General features: G+C 42.6%; 1 protein-coding gene and 1 long non-coding RNA gene across 7 annotated transcripts in view; one reads left to right on the top strand and one right to left on the bottom strand.

The window, feature by feature from the left end:
- The window catches only part of AMMECR1 (AMMECR nuclear protein 1), a 90,691-nt gene extending 76,502 nt beyond the window's left edge, over positions 1–14,189 (bottom strand). For 3 of the 6 annotated variants that reach the window (XM_040614469.1, XM_040614471.1, XM_040614470.1), the window contains exon 1: positions 13,629–14,167. In XM_040614469.1, coding sequence (XP_040470403.1) covers positions 13,629–14,089 — 461 coding nt within the window. In that variant the 5' untranslated portion in view covers positions 14,090–14,167. Of the gene's footprint in view, positions 1–13,628 lie in introns of all 6 variants that reach the window. The other 3 variants (XM_040614472.1, XM_040614466.1, XM_040614468.1) reach the window with 3 other exon arrangements.
- Positions 14,190–14,208: 19 nt separating this feature from the next.
- Positions 14,209–21,299, top strand: part of LOC121097452 — a 31,863-nt gene continuing 24,772 nt past the window's right edge. The window contains exons 1-2 of the long non-coding RNA XR_005830964.1: positions 14,209–14,280; positions 14,786–14,944. This is a non-coding gene — a long non-coding RNA (uncharacterized LOC121097452). The remainder of the gene's footprint in view (positions 14,281–14,785; positions 14,945–21,299) is intronic.

Below are 21,299 nucleotides of genomic sequence, written 5' to 3'. Positions count from 1 at the left end.
TGCCAAAGCAAAACCATTTATTAGAAAACAAACCCCATTTACTAACTTAGTAGTCCTGCTAGACCTGAACAGGTCACAGAGTGCCAACTTGGGTATCTCTGAACTTACACTGAAATAAATCATCTGCTCAAAAATAAGTTATTCCACTTTCTGTCAGAAGCTGCCTATAGAGAGTTCACCTAACAGTCCTTAGAGATAAGATACTGAACTTCATCTATCATCACTGCTCTCCAATAATAACCTTTCCTTTAAAGGGGAAAAAAAGCACCAGTGTCGCAGGTTAAAACACTTATCCCCATATTCAGACACAGAAGCTATTAGTGACAGCACTGAACCTCTATGTCAGAAGTAACTATGAATCATTACTACTATGGCTGTACAAGAGGACATGAACAATTTACCAATGTCTGCAAGTGTAATTTTTATTAAAAAAAAAGAAAAAGAAAAAGAGGCATTTTTAAGCTGACAATAATATGATATGAAAAATATATCCTTTGTCACAACAGCCTGGTAACTGGAGACTTTCATTGGCAGAACTAATATTTTCATTCCTGAAAAACTTAATTACCAGAAGATTTCTCCATCTAGAACATATTATCAAAGCAGAAACCACTAAGGGACCAGGATTATTGCCAGCCATCAGTCCCCTTCCACAGGGGGACCATGAGAAGGAAATAAAACGCCACACTGATGCCTAAAGCCCAAATCCACTCCTATGAACTCAGAGAGAATGAGGGACCTTTTAAACTACCAAATCTGTTAAACTCACTACCAAAGGCAATGCATCATATATTTCTTATCATAAAGCAATCAAGACCTATCTAAACTATTTGGATTCCTTGCCCCCACTGATCCTATTAAAGTTTACTACAAAGCCATACTGCTCCAGTAAGTGGAAATCTTACACTTTAAATCTAAAACTTATTCACAGTCATTTTATATCCTTTTGTTCTTCTGGCAGTACTAGCAACTAGTTTAAACTGTTAATTTGTGTCCATTTGGCTTTCTCTTTCTATATACATGTACATATGCACACACAAACATATATATGCATACACCAATATGTATACACACATATACATACACACTGCCCCCCAACTGAATTCTGTACCTCTCAGCTACTGTTCTGACCCTCTAAAGCAGCCCAACTCTTCGCATCTTCCCTTGCAAGCTGATCTCATGTTCCTTCCAGGCACCCTGGCTGCCCTGCTATGCAAACAGAAAACTTCTTTCTCCTCAGAGTAGCAGAACCATAAAGTTTTACAAGATCTCAGCCACACTCTTGTACAACTGCATTTCATACTTTTCTATTTTTAATAGTAATTTCACTTTAAAACAGCCACTTTCCCTTTACGTACCTATAGCATAATGAAAGCTGAAACAATCTGCAGTCAACTGTTAGCACCCTGAAACCACTAAGGAGAGAAACAAAACTCCTGACTTACAGAATCAGTTTTTGTTTGCTCCTGAAGGACATACAGCTGCTCTACAAAATACTGATTTTCATTCCATTCCTAACATTATAGCCCCTGAAAGTATTTCAATCATTTCTGTATAGCATTCTGATCTATCTCCCAACTTTGCCTCATTAAAATTTCATTATAATCTACCTGTTGGTGGGGGGTCAGTCGGAGAGAATTACTGATAAAAGACATCACTTCTAGCTCAAGGCATCCCAAACTGTAAGTCGCTGAAGACCAGAAAAATATTTGGGGAAATATCATTATATGGTCACTGCTTGTACCTTCCTTGCCACCCTAACTTCTCTTTCTGCTTATCTCCATTTTCCAACATTCAACAAATCAAGGAATCTTGTTTCATTACAGAACCACAGTTTACTGGTTCTAACAGGGCAGTAAATGGGTAGCCATGCCCCCCTCTCAGTTCTAAAATGTCCATAAAAGAATGGTGTTCATGTGACTGGGACAAACAGAATGCCTAGAGCAGAAACAATTATGCAGTATGATTTTTGGAAGGTCTTATCTTCAACTTATGGTAGCAGACTTTAAACTGTTTACACTACTCTCGGTGAAAGGATTCACTGATCAGCCTAAAAATATGAAGAAGGGCACTGTGACTAAGAGTACCTAAATGGAGAAAAAAAATCCTGGAAAAAAAAAAATCACTGAAAATTCTGAGACTTAATTGAGAGGCAACAATAGCCTTTGAAGGATTCAAGCTAATATGAATACAACCATGATTCATTTCAGATATAATGAATAATAGTTAAAAAAAAAACCAAAACAAGGGAAAAAAAAAAAAGAAAAAAAGAGAAGTATATGCCTCCAAGTTGCCAATTTAGGCAAAAACATCCTGAGCCAAGTCTGGAGAGCTTCCTGGCAGGGCAACCGAGTCAAGGGAAGGAACAATTGCAACAGTAGCCAACTTCTCTTGCTACTAACCTAAAGAAAAGCAGTTGAGGTACCTCTTTTTTTATCAGTAACAACACAAAGTAGAGAGGTTGAGGGTCTCATCCAGGTTTGTCCACCACAGTCACATGCCCAGGAACAAAACAGAAGTCTTCCAACTCACTGCAGTGGTTTATCCTTCCAGCCACACTTGCCTCCTCTAATAAACTTGCGTACAGACAAGTTGGACAGAACCCACAAAACCCTAGAAACACACAGAGGTCCAATGGCCAATCAATGTTTTTACGTAAGATTATCTTTTTTCTTTTTAGACTAATCCAATCACTTAAAAAAATACAGGGCTTATCTGTGGAACCATCTGAAGGTTATTGATCTCTCTGCAATGTCCTCCTCAAGAAATTTCTGGCATCTCCAAAACCCGAAACTGTAGAGTCAAAATGCGAGAGATCACTTTTGATTGCTCATTCTCTCCTCCAGAACAATTTCCATTAAATATTCTACATAAAATGACAACCAAGAAAGTGTATTATGCTTATGTTGCCTAACTTTTGGTTGTATGCCTGTGATTCATACGTTTAGATGACTACTGCTCAGAGGAAGAGTAAATATCTCACATCTCCAGTTCGTAGCATATGGGCCTTTAAGATGAAACCGTATCATGTCTCAATGGCTTAGCACTTCTTGGGGATAAAAAGAACGATAATTTTTTTAAACTAAGACAAAATTTCAGTGAAAACTTAAGAAACAGTCAGACCTATAGACTTCATAAATCAATCTATGAATTCTGACAGTCTCAAACAGGCTGCAAAGATTTACAGAAACCATACCACGAAGCATTCAGGCACAGCCCACTTACTTAGCAGGGACAAAAGTTTATTTCCAACCACTTCGCACAAAACATACTGTAGCAGCAGAATGCTCATCACCTTCTTCTATCTTCATCTATCCTGTCTAGTGTAACTACTTTCAGCTTATGACAAGTAAGACTCATCTGCTGCTGAGCACCACCGACACATTGAAAGGGGAAGAAAACACACTTAAGTTAGCAGAACAGTACAGGGTAGTAGGCAGGCTTTGAGTAGGTTATTCCAAGTCACTTACATATGTTAAAAAAACAACACCTTGAAATCCTCCAAAAGGAAAAAAAGGGGGAGGGGGGGGGGGGCGGGGAGAAGAGAAAAAAGCAGCTGGCATCAGATAACCTGGAGCACAGATTTCGTGTTCTCCCAAAAAAGAGGCACTACTGGGAGCTACTTTTTGCAGTGGTTTAGATTTCTACATTAAAAGCCCAAGCTGTTCAAGCAGAGCAAACCGCAATAACTCATCCTTGAGGTGAAAACAGACCACAATGGTAAGCATACACAGGAGTACTTGTCTCACTTGAATCTTTTCTCTGTGAAATAAAAGAAAGGTAATTTGTAATCTATTTATCTTTATAACCCTTTATTTTTAATGCTTGGTTTTATCCAGTGTTCCTTCCAAATGAACAGCACCAATCTTTACCTTCTTTCAACTTTTACACACAGCATTTTACAGGAATTCAGATATTATGCTGGCAAGTAACCCACATGAGATTTTTGTCACCTGCCTCTTCTCTGTTTACTTTTCAGTTCCAGTTGAACTGAACCAGAGCCAGAATTATACTCTTATTTCTTAAGGAAGAGCGAGTCTAATCACTAGAATTTCACATTCTATCAGCATGTCAATAGGGATTAGTCTAAATATTACATTTTCACTTGGTTCTTCATAGTTTGGGTAACTGCTTGCACAACACTGTACCAAAAGAACTTTTGCCTTCTGTGGCTTGGCTGCAGTTTTTCATCCAGGCCAGTGACTTGCTGAAGTTTTGCTCCCCTCATGCTTAAGTGACACATCACTTGCAATTACTCACCTCCCTTCAGGGACTGCGCCAGTCTTTGAAGAGGGCTTCTTTCCTCAGGACAACTACACCTTTTCTGTGGTTGGTTTGTTTTGTTGTTGTTTTGGGTTTTTTCGAACCACCTCCTCAGCCTCCAATACTCTCTCTGCAGAAAGACTACTTGGAGAAGGCCAGTGCAGTGCTTTTCTGACTGGCATTCATTGCCTGCTTAATGTGGCAGTCAAACTGCTGAGGAGTAGAAAAAAAATTTTTTTCTCCTTATAAAGCTTATAAGGGACCTCTACCTAGCATATCATCTTCCCTAAAAGTCAATCTTTTAGCACATTATTTATACTGAAAAGAACTGCCTTGCAACTTGTCATCTACTGGCAGCTGAACTTACCCTTGTGCTCACTCAGCGGGCAAGGAAAATAGTGTGACACCCAATCCTTATATTCTTAGTGTCACCTGGAAAAGGGGCTGGAAACCACCAGATTTACTTAGTTGACCCATATTGTTGCCCATCAGTGGAGGACAACATGCTTTTTGCCACCTTTCTTAATTTACCTAAAACCCATGAACTCCAGAGTTTCATCCACACAATTCCTATCTCTGTGCAAAATGCCACATGGAAAACAAGGAAAGTGATTTAACTCTCTGGAAAGGATGAAGCAGAAGTAACTCTGATGCTGATTAGAAGAGGATTATGACAAGGATCCTTCCCTCCTTTCTCTTCTGTTTCAAGCATGGACTCCAAGCACCACCCAGTAAAGCAGGCAGTGTCACAGATGCTGGAACCCACCACGTGCCAGTGAAGCCTGGAAAGGAGACATCTTTTCTGGCACAGGGGCAAAGGGCAAATTACAGGAGTATGTCTATGGCTCATCTATTACAAACATCACAGCCCTAGGCAGGACCTTCCCAAAAATGCCACAGAGTTCAAGCTAATGGGAAGAAGGGCATAAAATGAGATTTTCTATGGCATTAAGTACTGTGAGAACTCATTCCCTGTAACACAGAAAGGCACGGAAGATACATCTCTCTATATGGCTGCTGCCCCAGCGACCTTTCCACAACTCAGCAGAGCCGTTCTGCATTCCATAAGATGTCATTCTCATGAAATTAGCACTTTAATAACCCTAGCTGCAAGTATTCAGTCTGGCAAAGAAACATCCACATCCTCACAACAAGCACTGCCTTCCAGGAAGCTATCAAAGCCCAATTAGATCACAAAAATTTAAGGCATATCCTATAAGGCATAGAAACACATATGTTAGTCTGTTAGGGGGACAACACGAGTGAAGAGATGTGAAAAATGCAACGAGTAACTCACCAAGTAAATGTTTATGGAAAATGGAGCAGGGGGGGCATCCCAATTAAAATGAAGCCCTTTACACCGATCCACTTTGCCAAGACTCTGGTTATGAAAATGAAGGGTTTTTTTAAAAGGTCATACAGGTAGCCCAGGAAAGATACCTGCTGTTGTTTACAGTGCTGGACTGAAAAACACCACAGCTTTTGGTTGGTCAGCATGTATCACAGCACTAATGAACAGTAAGGAAATCTAATTTAATCAGTCCAAGTTCAAATTACTAACTACATGCTATCTGAATACAGCACTAGGACCAACTTAATATCTACATTTCATCTTATAGCTACCCCTAACATGCTTTGCTATTAAAGATGTTTTTGAGAATTTGTGAATTAACTGCAGTAGAGATGCCCCATTTTGTTATTCAAATGCAAATTTTGCAATGCTAAACTGAGTACCAATATAATACCCCACTCCATAGGAGTATAAACATCATAAGAAAGGTCAAGCATTTTCGTAATGCTTTACTAATGAGGGTCAGGGCCTGACTGGACTTGTTTTGGCCTCCAGCCTAGCAACAGTTTCTGTATTGGCCAAACTCTGACCAGTCTACTATTATTTTAAAAGAATTTGCATCTTTCCTGCCTTCCATAGAGACTCTTACCACAGAAACCACCAGCGCATGGCTCAAACAACTTCTGTGTTAGCATACCAGCACTTCTGAAGACAATAATTTGATGCTATGGAAAACCTGCAGTTAACTGTAAACAAGTACTTAATGTAAAAATAGACAGACCAGCACACTGAGCTTGCTCTATTAATTATGGCCTGAGTCTTGAGCAAACCAAAAACTATGGACGAGACAAACATATTTCATTCACTGACTGGTCACAGCCTAGATCTGTACACTAAGCGAACTGATCCAGCCCAGTCTTCCAAGCTTTTATTTCCAGGTTGTATCTTAGTTGTCTTTAGTAGTGACTACTCCCTATTTATCTGCAGATGAGTAGTTAAAAGGATGTTTAGGGCTTGCTGACAAAACTACCCATGCACTTAGATGACAATCCACTTGTTTAACAGATATGACCAAAAAATGCCAATGTTAGGTTCTCTTGTTTTAGCATTCGTTGCTAGACAACGTTACAGTTACAAAAGTGTCTCAAGGAACACCACATTTAACTCAACTGAAGAAGAGGCAGAGCTCTGCACTCTTTCAGTAACTCCAAGTAAAATATTTGCATTCTTAAACCATTAACTTCTCAACAATTTCTAGCAAAGAGTATTAAGAGTTAGATGTACTGGTGCAGTAATTCACATCCAGACCCAAACCCTATTTTTCCTCACAGGCAGACAGGTTAAATAGAAATATATAATGTCAAAAATAGTGTCAAAATCTGGAAATCTTTATCAGGAAGTTACCTTCAGTACCAGATAAAGTAAAAGAAAACGCACGACAAAAGATACAAATGTAAAAACAAAGCAGGCAATAAAAACAAATGACCAGACCGATGGCACAGGGATAGGTGGCTACTGACTCCTCCTCACTCCACAGGGTGTATGAGAACAATTAACTTGTGCAAAACTAATATTGTGGTGAATCAGAACATTTATTGTAACTTTCTGGTGACTGCTTTTAGCTGAAGAAACAAAACCAGGGTCCATCCTTAAGACTGTCTATGACGCGACCTCCTGTACTAATAGAAACTACTTGGACATATGAACAGCTCACCAAAATGAGTTTGTGAAGGAAAAATCCCTCAGATTACAGTTAACCAAATTTGGAGCTCATCATAGCAATGTTTTCTGCTTTCACTATCATACCAGAAGATTAACCTACTGGCAAAGGTAAGTTCTTTCTGGAGCCAAGCAGCTTTACCCCTTGTCCTCCTCCGCTGTACCAAGATGCATTCACCAGTCCTGCTTTCAAACATGCTGGGAATTCACTGCCATTGTCAGCCAAAATACACACTTTCTGCTGCACTGTATTTTAAAAATGTCTGCTGCAGAATGCCACTCTGAAAGAACCACACTTCATATGCCAACACTTAATATTCAACAGTTAAAGACCATATTAGGTCAGAAGAAAATGATGAAGCTTCTACAAAACCACAACACACAAACCCCAGAATGAAGTCAGACAGACACACAGGCATAAGAGGACACTTCCCTGTCTGTGTGCTTCATTGCTGTGTTTTTTTGTTTTGTTACTGGTGTTGATCTTTAGCCATGACCAAGCAATCATTATAGCTGTTGTGTAATGTTACTGAGCGTGACAATAAATACAAATTATTGCACAGAGTCTGCCACACAACAGTGTAAGTCTCCACTGCCATACAACTAAGTTCCACAGAGAAAAAAAAAAAATTTGAAACTTCTGACATCAAGAATAATAATGTCAACAGCTACTGGTGAACTCTGAGTAGGGATTGTGGAGGAAGAATGTTGGTTTTTAAGACAATATGAAAAGTCATAGTTTGGTAAGCTTCCAGGCAAAGTTTCACAAAAATGTTTGTGAAGAAACATATACCAAGGCAAGCAAGGAGCCAAGCACAAGGCTCCAACTTTAAACCTTACAGTAAGTTGTAAAGACTAAAACAGGAAGCTGGGCTGCAGCCAGGAAACAAGAAATTGAGAAAAGCATCTAATCCTGTGAACTTGCAGGCCATAACACTTTTATTTACATGTATGTGTAAGCATATGTACACACCTACTGACAAAACTAATCTTTCTTCAATGCATCAGGCACCAATTTAACATTTTTTTTGGGGAAAAAAACAGCTTTGTGATTGCACAGGAAGATTTTAAATGAATTCAATCTAAATTACTAGCAAATCACCACTGCTGCCAACATAATATCAAGATAATAACTAAAGCAAAAAATGAGATGGCCAGTAACAAACTCTAGAACCATTTCTTTACTACAGGGTCAAGTTACACTCAGAGCAGAATCACAACTTCCCTTGAGAGTGTGAAAACTAATGGGCACCAGATCAGCTAGGTCCGCATTTTTAAACTGTATAGAATTTAAATATCTCGAAACTTCACTAATGAAGAATTAAGGTAGCGTAGTACTGCCACTCCACATCCTTCTAGAATATGTAAACTGACACATCTTAGACCTGAAAAAACCCACAATGAAATCCAAAGGTCAGGCACATCAACACTGCAGCCTATCTGTACCTGTGTTCTGTAGCCAAATGCAACAGTTGCTGCAAAGTACCACAAGCCAGCAATGAAGAAAGGAACTGATGCATTCCCAAGCTAAGTCTTTAGGTCAAGACTGGATATAACCTAGAAAATATTTTAATCCAGAGGCCTTCAATCACAGAAGATGGCCAAGCCATACAGATTATTCCTGTGGCAAAGAACGTGGTCGACAGCAACGCTTCTGTCTGACGGCTGGAGCCTCCGCGCGTGCACGGGGCTGGCAGCCTGCGCAGGCACAGCGGGTCTGACGCTTCCCTAAAGCACCAGATCTACCACAGGCATGCAGATCAGCTACACACACCATTTAATGCCTCTGGCACCGTCCCCTGCTGCCAGATGAGGATATGAGCAAGCCATCATCTAGGCATTTGATGCAAGGAGCTTGTGGTAAACATCTTTCCCAAGAGCTCCTCAGCCAGATGGGAAGCAGGGCACAGGCCACATTAGTGATTCCAGCTGAAAAATCTTGTTCTTGGTTACCACGTACCAGATGACAGGGGCAGAACAAACTATTCCCCTTACAAATTGTGCCAAGTGTGAGTGGTCACCACTAAAATAATCCTGTTCACTAGCAGATGACCTTCAGGAAGGGACTATAAGAAGCAAACAACTGGCAAATGAGTTAACCTGCTGAACTGCCATGCAATGTCTTCTCCGCAAAGGCATCGACATTAAAATCAAGTAGGCAAGCTGAAGAGCTCAAGGCACTGTGCAGGATCAAAAACTCAAAAGGGTGATTTCTGTGCACCAAGGGAAATCTTTATAGTGAGCAGACGATGTGAGTATCTTAAGAAAAAAAGTCGTCCTCATTCCCACAACAGTTTCAGCTGAACTCCTTTCTGCATGCTTACCCTTCCCATCCTGTCACAACGTCCTTGCACATGCTTGTAACTTCTACTCAAACACTTTTCCACTAGAAGAAACACAGTAGTGAGCAGCGAGAACCTTGAGCCCCTTCACATTGGTGTGCAGCCCTTTTCCACTTCCACAATGGAAGGCAGGACATGATACTGTCTGTTTCCACCAATCACGGAGGCACGGAAGCAAACCAGAAAGGAAATAAAGGGATGACAGTCATTTGTTAGAAAGGCAAGAAACACAGGAAAAAAGGCTACTTAGTTTTCCTTCTCCCTAAATGAGTGGGGTAAAATGATTCTACAACTCTTCCTGCATTCCCTTACTATTTATTTCTATTTCCACTTCTAAAAAAACCTGCTTTTAATCAATTGCAGCCTTCCATAACTTCACTCATCAAACTGAGTTTCAAGAACAGTGTCTGAATGCCACTTTGTACAAGTGACAATTTTTGTCTGGGGCAGCAATTATCAAACTTTTTATCACCTTCCACAGCTCCAGGATAATTTTTACATTCCTCCCATGAGTGCCACCACACTGGTAGAAGCAAGGGGAAAGCACATGCCCTGCAGAACATACCCTACGAAGAAGGGAAGGGGTGGCTTAGAGACCAACTCAAAGCAAAGTGAAATTATAGGTAGAAGAAAGCTATACAATAAAATGTTGGCAGATCAATGGAAGCCTACAAGACAAGAGGAAGCCTCTGGCTGGAAGCATTTGCTGAGCCTATTCTCACCAAGCCACTGCTGGACAGATTCAGTATCTTCCAGCTATCTTCTTTCGACTCCACGATTCACTCTCCAGCCCATCAGCTCCCTAGCAATACCCTTGACCAACACCCCACACCCTGCGCTGCGCACAGAGAGATGAAAATGCCAACTATTTCACCCATGTATGGGCTGTGCTAGAGTCCAAAACCTGCACCCTTTCAAAACAGGCATTTTGCCTCATTCTTACTAACTGCTTCAAATTTCCTTCCCTATGAGTCCTGCCGTGGTACTCATCTTGGCATCAAAGAGGTACAAAAATCCGGAGGTGTCACAAGCAGGTTTTGTTCAAAAGACAACACACCAGAACCGCTTGTCCAAGTGATTCAGCCACCTGCTTTTCTTTGATCATGCCCAATTTCATTGTTCAAAGACCTGCAAGGAATGAGTCATGCTTGTGTGAGGATACCTGCTTACAGGTCTTTCATCCTCCCTATAATTAATGTAATTTAAAAAAAAATATTTCTAGAATTCACATACAAACTGTTATTTTAGACTACTACTCTTCGTGCACGTATTTCCGTCTATGGATAAAACCTCTGAAAGGATTCCACGCAGAAAGCTGCAACGTATATTCACTGAAAAATGCCACTTCTCATTCAGGTTTTTTTGCTGTACAGGATAAAACTCATCTTCAAAGATCACATCATATCTTTGTGAGCTACCCAGTTATCGATAAGACTGCTTACAAATCTTTTATATGCTAGAAGTCATGCTGCCTCTGAACACTTAGCAGGAGCAATGTATTCACCGACCTAGAATTTTACATGTAATACCAAACAACTTTTTCAAAGTTGCTTCCCCAACTGCACAAACATAATCATCTCACAAGGCTGCTGCAAGCAGCAGTTCTGCCATCTGTCTGCTTATTCCTACCTCACACTTGTGCAGCACAAGTGTTTGTGAAGCCACGCAACCTAGAGGGAACTAATCTCTGTGTAAACTAACTAGGGAAAAAAATAAAATTATGATTAGCTCATTTCTCAATCTGTACAACTGTGCATGCTGGCCCAAGCACAGGAAAAAGAAGAAATGATACCACTAATTGCAATGGCAGTGCCACTTTCAGAACACAGCAACTTTTTACCAGGTCTAGCAACTAAATCTGAAGAACACTTAGGCACACATGAATTTTAGAAAAATATAATTCATTTTACTTAATTTGCTATTGTGTTCTTGTTAAAGTAAGAAGTGGGAGAAGAAAAGGTGAAGCGTCTACCAGTTACTAAGAGGAATCAAAGCACTTACTGGAAAACATTACAGTGGTGAGACCTTCACCCCTGCCTCAGTTTCCTCCACTAATAAAACAGAGACAGTAGCACTAATCTGTTCAACGAAACAGTCTACGAGACAATCAAAAAGCATAATAATAAGGTAATATTGTTAGAGAGGCACGGACAGAATTCAGCTCTCTTACAGCAATGAAAGAGTGAAATGGCACAAAGCTGATGCTGTAACCTATGGTGGTCAGGGCAGGAGAATAGATACAGGACAATGCAAAGCAAAATGGCTACTTAGAGCAGCAGCTCCTAAACAGTTGGTATCTACAAATGGACAGACGTGGATTTGCAAAAGACCTGGGTAAAGAGACTCACAGCGGAGTCTCCCTGCCCTCCTTTCATTATTGGCACTCTGATGTAATCACAGAGGAGTTATGAAGAGCATATAGGGAGGACTTGCTGGGGTGGCAGGTTAAGTAGGAATCCACAGAGCTGGGTTGTCATGACAGCAGCTGAAAGTATGTAAGAGATGTATAGATCCTGGGCGTTCAAATAGCAAGGACTCCAGATCAGATCATTAATATATTGTATTAAACACTGAGAATCATCCATCACATTTCATTAATGAAACATGGACTGCATGATAACCATTTGCATTGGTGAGGGTGCACGAGGGACTGGGACATACACCAAAAAAAAAAATATCTGTATTCAGTAAGTACCAATAAAGTATGGGTTCTCACGGATTTGATAGTCATGCTATACATAACAGGAAACAAGTGACATGCGCTCTTGGTGGACCAACACATTCGAGTGTCAGCTGAAGCTTGGAAACTCACCACATGAGCTCCGTCCCATTCAAAAGCAAAGTAAAACAGCGGAAACTTAATTTCAACAACTCCTGACGTTCACTTTGCATTCAAACAGACGGGGAGCACACAGGGACTCGGTAACTCATCCCAGCTGAGGAAGGAATTTCCTCTCAGAGAGAAGTTACTCCCTGGAGTGCCTGAGCTCCGTCTGCAGCAGCGCAGCCCGCTCCAAGGTGCAGGCAGGCTGCAGGTGCTGGCACACCGGGCAGCACTGTCACAGCGGGTCACTGCTGCAGGTGGCAGGGCACAGGGCTCCAGACAAACGCTGAAGAGTGGCCAGGGATGGGAGAGGAGCAGGCCCTTGGTGGAAGCTCTTGCGAAGAGGCTTGGGAGGCAAAGGGGGATGGGAGTAACAGGTGTTTGGACGTGACCTGTTCGAAACTCTGGGAGTCCGATGGTGGTGGGTTACTCGGGGATGCCCAGCGCTGGGTGATCTTCGGGGTCGTTACAAAGCAAGGGCTCTGCGCAGTCTGAGACCCAAGTGGCGTTACGAGTGCCCGGCTCGGGGCCCGAGCGGGCGCCCCACCGCTCACAGATGCGGGGCTGGCACGAAGGTCCCACACCGGGAACTCACCACCCCGCGCTGGGGAAGCGGAGGCCCGTGCTCGTGCAGAGCACACCGTCAGGGAGCAGCTGCCTAGCGCAGGGTCCCGGCAAGGGCTGCGGGCGAAACGGGCACGGAGCGGTCTCCCCCGGCGCCGCTGAACCCGAACCAGCGGCGGGCAGCGGGCACTGACGGCCGGGCGCCGCCGCGCCGCCGGGGCAGCCGAGCCCGGCCCGCCGCGCTCGCACAAAGGCGGGTCCCGCGGGGCGTGAGGGAGCGGGGCGGGGAGAGGCCACCGGCCGGTCCCGCGCCCGACGGGCCGAGCGGGGCCGGCAGGGGCTAACAGCGCGCCCGGGCGAGGCGCGGCGAGCCGGGGCGGGAGGGCTGCGCGGCCCACGGGGCACGCCGGGGAGCGCGGGGGCGCCCGCGGGCCAGGCCCCGGGACAGGCGGGCCGCGCGGGGCCAGGCGAGGACAGGGGCCGGGCGGCGGGGAAGGTGCCGGGCGAGGAGGCGGGCGCCGGCGGGGCGGCCGGCCGGGGGAAGCCGGGCGGGACGGGCGCACACGAGGCGCACACGAGGGCGGGCCGGGCCGGCGGGCCGGGGCACGGGGGCGGCGATACTCACTAGGGGTCGTTGGTGAAGCGGGGGCTCCGCGGGGGCTGGTAGCCGTACAGGTGACAGTAGAGCACATCGAAGCAGAAGCAGCACATCTCGGCCGACACCACCATCTTCCTGCAGCCGGGCCCGCCGGAGCCGGCGCCGGGGGAGGAGAGCAGCGAGGCGGCCGGCGGGGAGAGGCCGGCGGGGCCCCCGCCGCAGCTGGGCGGCAGCGGCGGGGAGAGGGCGCAGCCGGCGGCGCCCCCCGCCAGCCCCCCGAGGCCGTTGAGGCGGGGGCCCCCTGGCGGGGGCAGCGCCCCCGGCTCGCCCCCCGCCGCCGCCGCCCCGCCGCAGTGGGAGCCGCTGCCGCCGCCTCCCGGGCCGGCCGAGCCCGAGGGAGGGGAACTGGAGAGTTTCTGCTTCTTCACCCCGCAGCAACCCGCCGCCATCTTGGAGCCGTCTCCCCCCACGCAGCGCTTCCGACCCATGGCGGGGGGGCCGGCCGGCCGGCCGGGGGACGTGCGGCGGCCCGCTCCGCCTCCTGCCGGGCCCGCTCCGCCTGCAACGGGGAGGGGGCGGGAGGGAGGCGGCGGGAAAGGGGGAAGAATGAATGAGGAGCAGGAGGGAGAGGAAGATGGAGGGGGGGGAGACACAGAGAGAGCTGCGTTAGAGCGACCCGGTGAGTGGCCCCGGCTGGCGGGGCCGGGGCCGAGGGGGCAGCGCGGCCCGCAGGTGTGGCGCCCGCGGCGGGGCCTGGCGGCCTTTCCCCTCCCCTCCACACGCCGAGCCGCCCCTCTCGCCTTCCCCCCGTGCTTTTCTCCTCCTTCTGCCGGGGAAGTGGAGCAACTCCACCCCGCGTGCTATATATATAAAAAAAAATTAAAAAAATTAAAAATAAACCCACAAAACCAAGCTCTGCAGGAGCTGCACGGCAGAAGCAAAGCCCCTGAGATGGTTAAAAACACCCCGCTAAATAATTCAAGTGACCTGAGATGCCTTTCTCTTGGGAAGAGAAGGGGGGGAGAGAAGCGAGGGGCTGTGTTGGAGTCGGCAGGCTGGGAGCCTGCAGAGTGCCTGGATGCACCTATTAAACATGCCGTTGCGATGGCTAAATCCATGGGCTTCATCTATTTTTTTTTTATTAGTAGTAATTGTTTTGTTGTTTGTTTTTTTTTAAATTACAGCTTTGGCAGTGACTTCACCTCCACTAAGTAGCGGCTCAGATCACAGGCCCTCAGCTACAGGGCAAGCAACTGTCACACTGTGGGACCACGGCCCTCAGTGCTGGCTGCCCAGGCTTCCTCATGGCCAGACCCCTTGGCAAGGCGAGTCCTGAGGGAAAAGTGAGTTCCTGCAGTGCTCCAGACATCTAAAATTAAGCTTACTAAACTACCAGGGTGGGAGGGGAAATGTGTTTTATATTAGCCTCACATATAGATAGACATCTCAATTTATGGAGAGGCTTGCAAATGGCCGTAAAGTACTTCAAAAGCTGTGTGTATGTATATATAGAAAATAACACCTCGCCTGTCAGTGTTATGCAGCCATGTCTGGCATTGGATGTAACAGCTGTTTAACATAGAATATCTACACTACAATATCAAGGAAGACAAGGGAGCGAGGACTGCCACATAGTTAAGAGAATATCTTAAGTTTAGAGAGAGAGAGACAGTCATTAGCCAAGCTAAAATGCAGTCCACAGAAAGTTTTTCACAAAACTACTTAGTCACAAACTACTTAGAGACTCAGTTTTAAATTTGTTGTTGGAAATGGTTTCTCCAGTATCCTTATGCTCTCAATTTTGTCTGAATCTTAAATTATTGTGGAGTTGAAAAGAAAATCTCCGGTTATTAGAGCTCTAATACTAATGGGTTAAAAAGCCCTTTGAGGGTTTCTGTCCAGATACCCTAAACTTCTCTTGCTTTGACTGAATCATAGCCTGAGGTGAAACAGCTGCAGGGAGTAACAGCAAACAGAAAGGAGAAGAATTAGATGGTGTAAAGTGGTCTTTTCCATTTTTAAATGTAATGTTTATGTTTGGAGCTGGAGAATTCTTGAGAAAGGAACTTAGTTCCCCTTTCTCCAACAACTTTGTTTCAGAACAAAGACAGTGTTTTCCACTTAAGGGATTCATTTGTTTAAAATCAGTTAGCAGTGACACCTTCTGTTGCTTTTGGGGAAATAGTTTCTCCAGGTATTGGATTCTGGCTTTTTCTAATTTTTTTTTTTTTTACCATCCGACGTTATTTAACACCAACATTTACAAAAGTATCAAGTAATTACAAAGGCTTTTGATACAGACACAAATATGAATCATTCACTTTACTGCGACAGGTAAATGTAAGGTTCAGTGTAGGTCTCAGAGCTAGGACTGACATCCTTGTGCAGTACTGAGACTACCGGTAGTGCACAGCGATTGCTTTTGGATTAAATATTGTATTGCAAGGGTCCCTGAATAGAAGGGTAAATTAAATATATTACTTATTAAAAACACCTTACATTTTCCACCTCTGCAGATGTTCTTTGCTGTATTTGCCTATAGTTGTGCTCCTATTTTACCTCAGTGCGATGTAATGTATACCAAATCTCTCTTTTGTAGAGACAACAGCAAATACATGAACAGAACTGTGGAAATTACTGTTTAGTGGACTCATGAGGACACAATTGTATTTTTGTCAGTATCTCAAAGCAGAGAGAACTGCAGGCTCACAAAACATTTTTCATGGCTCAATGGCAAATTTCCATTTATATGTGAAGAGTTTATTCTTTGAATAAGTCAGCTTCTGTTAACTGCAACATCTGTTCCATTGGTCCTTTGGTTCAGTTAAGTCTCGAGGACCTTTACGCTTCTTATTACAAGGAACCCTGAATATGTACAGTTCCTTCATGTATATAGTAGTTCTATAATTTGCTAACTTTAGGAGATGTTCTGTTGCTTGATGATTATGTTGTGCCTCATATGCAGTCAAATGGACTGAGTGAACTCAGTATAAAAAATTTTTTTAGCACAGTACGAATGGAGTCAGTATGGTAGTGCAATTAGATCACTTTAATTTAGGTGTGATGTAGCTCTCCTTTATGACTCCAGCTGTTTACCACTATTGCTCACCTCATGTTCCAAAGCCCCAGTGATTTTAGAATTGTCACTTGTTACAAGTGGGAGATTAAAATTAATTTTTTAATTAAAAATCATAACCTGTGATTCTTGAAAAGAGCTGTTAGTGAAATGATGATAAGAAAAATAGAATTATTTGCAGAAAGATATTTCTCAGTGATCCAAAGCGGCTCTGAAGACTCGCCCTTCTCAAACAAAAACATTAGAATGGCTAGTATCTGGGGGAAATGGTATCCTAAGGCATGATCCAATTCCTTTTGAATCCAAGGTAAAATTTGCACTGACTGTAGTAGAAGTCAGGTTAGTCTCAAGTAGGCCAAAAGATGATCTGTGTTCTCAGTATCTTACAATCTAATTGCAAGTCAAGAGCAACCAGAACAAGGAAACACTGAGCCAAAACTGGGCTGCATCAGTAAGCAGGAGTGATATAATCCTTGCCTTATTAGTATCAATTCTTTTAATAGGCACTGTGACAGGTGAGGGATTTAAAAGGGTGCTTAAAATAGCATGTTTAGGCTGTGGTTCCATGTGCATTTCTGCAGTAGTGGTAATGTTGGTTTAAGCAGCTCTACCTCAGCTAATTGTTCTCTTTCCTGTCCCACCCATTCTGTTGTGTTCATGCAGCTGTTTGTGCAGATGTGAGGCAGAAGATCAAGCTGAAAAACAATTATTATTTTCCCTCGATTATTTTTCAGCCAAGTCAGTTCTGCAGTCTGGTGTATCAAAGGGCTGCACAAAAAGCTGTGTTGGCCTATTGGGGTGGCAATAAAAATTTGAGAATTAATAGCCTTGGGTAGCTTAAACAGTACTGGTGAAAAAAGAGAAGATGCAGCCTGAAGTGGCATTGCACACATTTATGGGGAAACTGTCAGAAATCCCCTAAGTGTGTGAATTTAAAATAATAGGTGAAGAAAACCAGTTGAGGGAAGTTATGAAAGATAAAGGGCTGTGAAAGTGAAGGGAAGTAGTTTATGCTTGAGACTGTAGAAAAGTCAGAGCTAGGAAATGGAAGAAAGGGAAACAGAGAGCCCTATTTTCAAAATATATCATTTTCCACTTTCTTAGAATGAAAGGAAACATTATACCACAGTTAATTCTGTAAAAACCAAACTCCAAAAATTGAGTGGTGTAAACAACAAGCATCTCTATGAAGTTGTTAGTTATTATTCTAGTTAGTTATTATTCTAGAGAAGAGTATGTACTTAAATCTCCCAAAATTCAAAGGTTAAATTCTGTCTTTGTATCTTCCCATCATAATGATCTTTTTCAGATGGGCCTGCCATAAAACTGGAAGGTTTACGTGCTGAAAATTCCTTTGCTCTGAGGAGTTCCCACCCATTGTGGAGATAGTCTAGACAACTCTTCCCCTGCCCTGAAGCCTACAAGGCATTATGGGTGTAGCTGGGAAGAAAGTGGGTTTGCCTATATTCTTTTCTCACTTTATTCCCAAACTGGTCTATCATATTCTTAAGGCTCATGTGAATTTTCCTCAGTATATTCTGCTTAGAAAGAATAGTCACTGTTCTTCAGTATGCTCCCTGTCTTAGCTGTCCCCAGGAGAAATTAGATGCAGCTCTGAATCTAGGCCAGAAAGTGTGCACAAAATTCAATAAAGTTAATGAAAGTAAACTTGCACATGTCCGAGAACAGTAATTGTTCCTACCAGTTAGAGGCCATATCCTGCTATTGTTCCATATATCAAGCCCCTATTGAAGTCTCTTCTAAAAAATCTTGTACAAAAAGTCATCTCAGGATGTGATACCAGCCAGCAGACAAAAGGTCCTCACATGTTGTTTTACTGGAATCCTGTCCCTGTTTCATATTTTGAGCTATGTTATAGTTTCACCATACTGTGAATCCAATCTGTGTTATTTTAAAACTAACATTGTTTTACAGACATTTTTCACTCTTACGCAAATTTAGGGTTTGGTCCTGTTAAACCATCTGTGCGTGAAGCTTGCACTGCAAAACTGGGCAACGGGTTGTTAAAAAAAAACCCCACAACACACAACAAAACACCCAAAACAAACAAAAAAAGCCCCCACCAAACAAACCCCTCAAAACAAACAAACAAGAAAACCAAAAAGCCGCTATGCATTCTAAAATACCATTTGTCAAGCTAAATATCTATGACTGGACATTTTTCTAACTAGATATAAAAACATTAAATGTGTCAACAGAGTCAGAGAAGGTATTTTGTTAAAAACCTAAGGATCAAAGAATTTGCAATAAATGAAAGGTGAGACTAGTAGTAACTTTTTAATGGAATTCTTTTAACATAATTCTGTGAGCTGGAATGTTCCTCAAATATTGTGTTAATGCAATATCTTATCCTTTTAAAATGTGTTTTCCCATTGTACAGTGATAAAAGATGTGGCTTACATAGTTATAGTCTCAATATAAATTCACCATGGTTTCATTGAGGTCAGTGGAGCTACAGTGATTTATGCTAGCTGATATATTAATAATAAGCCTTAGGACATATTTTTTGACATGGCTGCTTGTAGTTGGTCTCCTTCACAAAATGTTTTCCACTCGTGTAGAGCAACCATATGTATTAACAGCATTTCTCATTCTTGAAGAGTCTAAAGTACTAGCTTTAAAAGTTTTAAGCTAATAAATTTATACCAATATATAGGTAGACAGGTTTATCCAGTGCAATGATGCAGCCACCCTTAATGAAACCTAGCAACAATCTAATAGGACACAACAATTGAGGTGTATTAGGAAAATGTAGTCATTAATTTTTAAATGAATTAGTAAGTTAACATTAAATTAGAATGCAGCTGTGGAGAATTAAAATCTGATCAGGACACCAAGATCACATGCCTGTTTATTTCTAAGAATTGCACTAGATCTTTAACCATCCCAAGTGGTCAGCACTTGATTTTGTATCTCGTCCAAAAACACAAAACCAAAACTTTCATATAAATTTAGTTAATGCAAGGAGCAGAAATTTCAGAAAAGAGTGGAATGTAAGCAATGTTAATTGATTAGGATGACAGAAATGCTCCCAAGTAAGGAAGGTGATGAGCGTAAATTTTGATCTTCCATTTGATGTAAGGCTCTATTGAGCTTCCTTTTTTAGATATTATTTAGTTTTCTTGTGAAATGATTTAATTTCTTCTGGCTATTGCTTTTGCTATCTTTTTGCACCGTTATCTAACTTTTAGTGTAAATGAATTCCACCTCCATTCCTCTAATGGCCAGTTCTTAGCTTAGGTTCATGCTCCCTTGCTCTGGTATTTAGCATTGAAGCTGTCATCTCTATATACCTTTCAGAGAAATGAGATATACTGTTCTTTTTCTCCAAAGACTGAAGAACTTTTTTTCTTTAATCTTTGTGAGCAGCAAAAAATCAGTGAATCCTTCTGCTTGCCCTTTACCATTCTCACTTCTACAAAAGAACCTGTTAATCTTACAATGGCCAAGAACTGCTTCCAGTGTTCCACGTGGAAACATCAGATCACTTTATATTGGATATCTCTAGTCACGTCTCATGAAATATTTTGCCTATTGTTTTGAAAGAATGTTCATTAGCTCCAGTAGACTATTGCAGCTTATAAAAATATGTATGTCAGTCGTAAGTATTTCTCCTTCTTCAGTATTGTAACATTATTTTTGCATGTATTTTTTTCCTTTTTCCCTGTAAGTATTAGCATTCTTTATATTCAATGCCCAAATTACTTAACCTTGTATCTTCTAGTGTTTCTGATCTGTATATGTCACCTTGAATGTCATGTCGATCCTCCTTCCTCTGACTAGGTTTATAAAATCACCATTTATGTCACTTTGGTGCACTTATCTTTTTCTGCCCAAAAAAACCCCTGACAAACGCCAGTGTTTTGCCATAAAGGTGCTGGTGCTTCAGTGCGATCAACTTTTAACTGCTAAAAGCACTAAATACATTGTCTTAAAAGAGGCTAGAGGTATAAATAGAATGTTAATTAATAGCAGATGTTACCCTTTGTGACAAAAAGCCATCAGGGCTTCAGCAAAACCTTTCTCATTGCAGTTGTTACTTTCATCATTGGCAATTTGTGAGTGCAGCTTCACTACGGCTGATCCTTGTGGCACTTCAGAGTCACCTCTCACCCTCACCCCATCTGTTTTCATGAATTCGGTCCTGCAGATTCTTCTGTTGGTTTTTTTTCTTTTGAGTGTGGTAGCAAATGCCAAACAGTTCATGTACACTGCATCCATAACTCTTTCCTGTATCCTCGTGGCTTTAGAGGAGAGTAGCAAGCCTGAACCCCAAGTCCTGCAAGCTTCTGAATAAAGTAGAATGTGTGGGAACTGGTAGCGTTCAGTACCTCGCTTATTCATAGCTACTTATTCATTAGTTGTGTTGCTTCCCTTCTGTAGAATTAATGTTCTCCAGCATAATATTTTCTAATGTACTTTCTATTGCAAATCATCAATTCTGCTTTCAGACATGTATAAATCAAATTAGTCCCATGAAGTCAAATAGAATTTCACCATTACAGAATGATGAGTTCAAAACAAGGCCTTTTAAACCATTAGGTTCCCTTGTAAATTGACAAATTATTTGTCTGTTCCTAGGTCTCCTGAGCTATCCTCTG

This window comes from Falco naumanni, chromosome 14, assembly GCF_017639655.2.
Source record: "Falco naumanni isolate bFalNau1 chromosome 14, bFalNau1.pat, whole genome shotgun sequence".
In the NCBI taxonomy this organism is placed as follows: Eukaryota; Metazoa; Chordata; class Aves; order Falconiformes; family Falconidae; genus Falco; species Falco naumanni.
The sequence above is the reverse complement of the archived record's forward strand: the minus strand, read 5'-3'. Positions and strand labels throughout refer to the sequence as shown.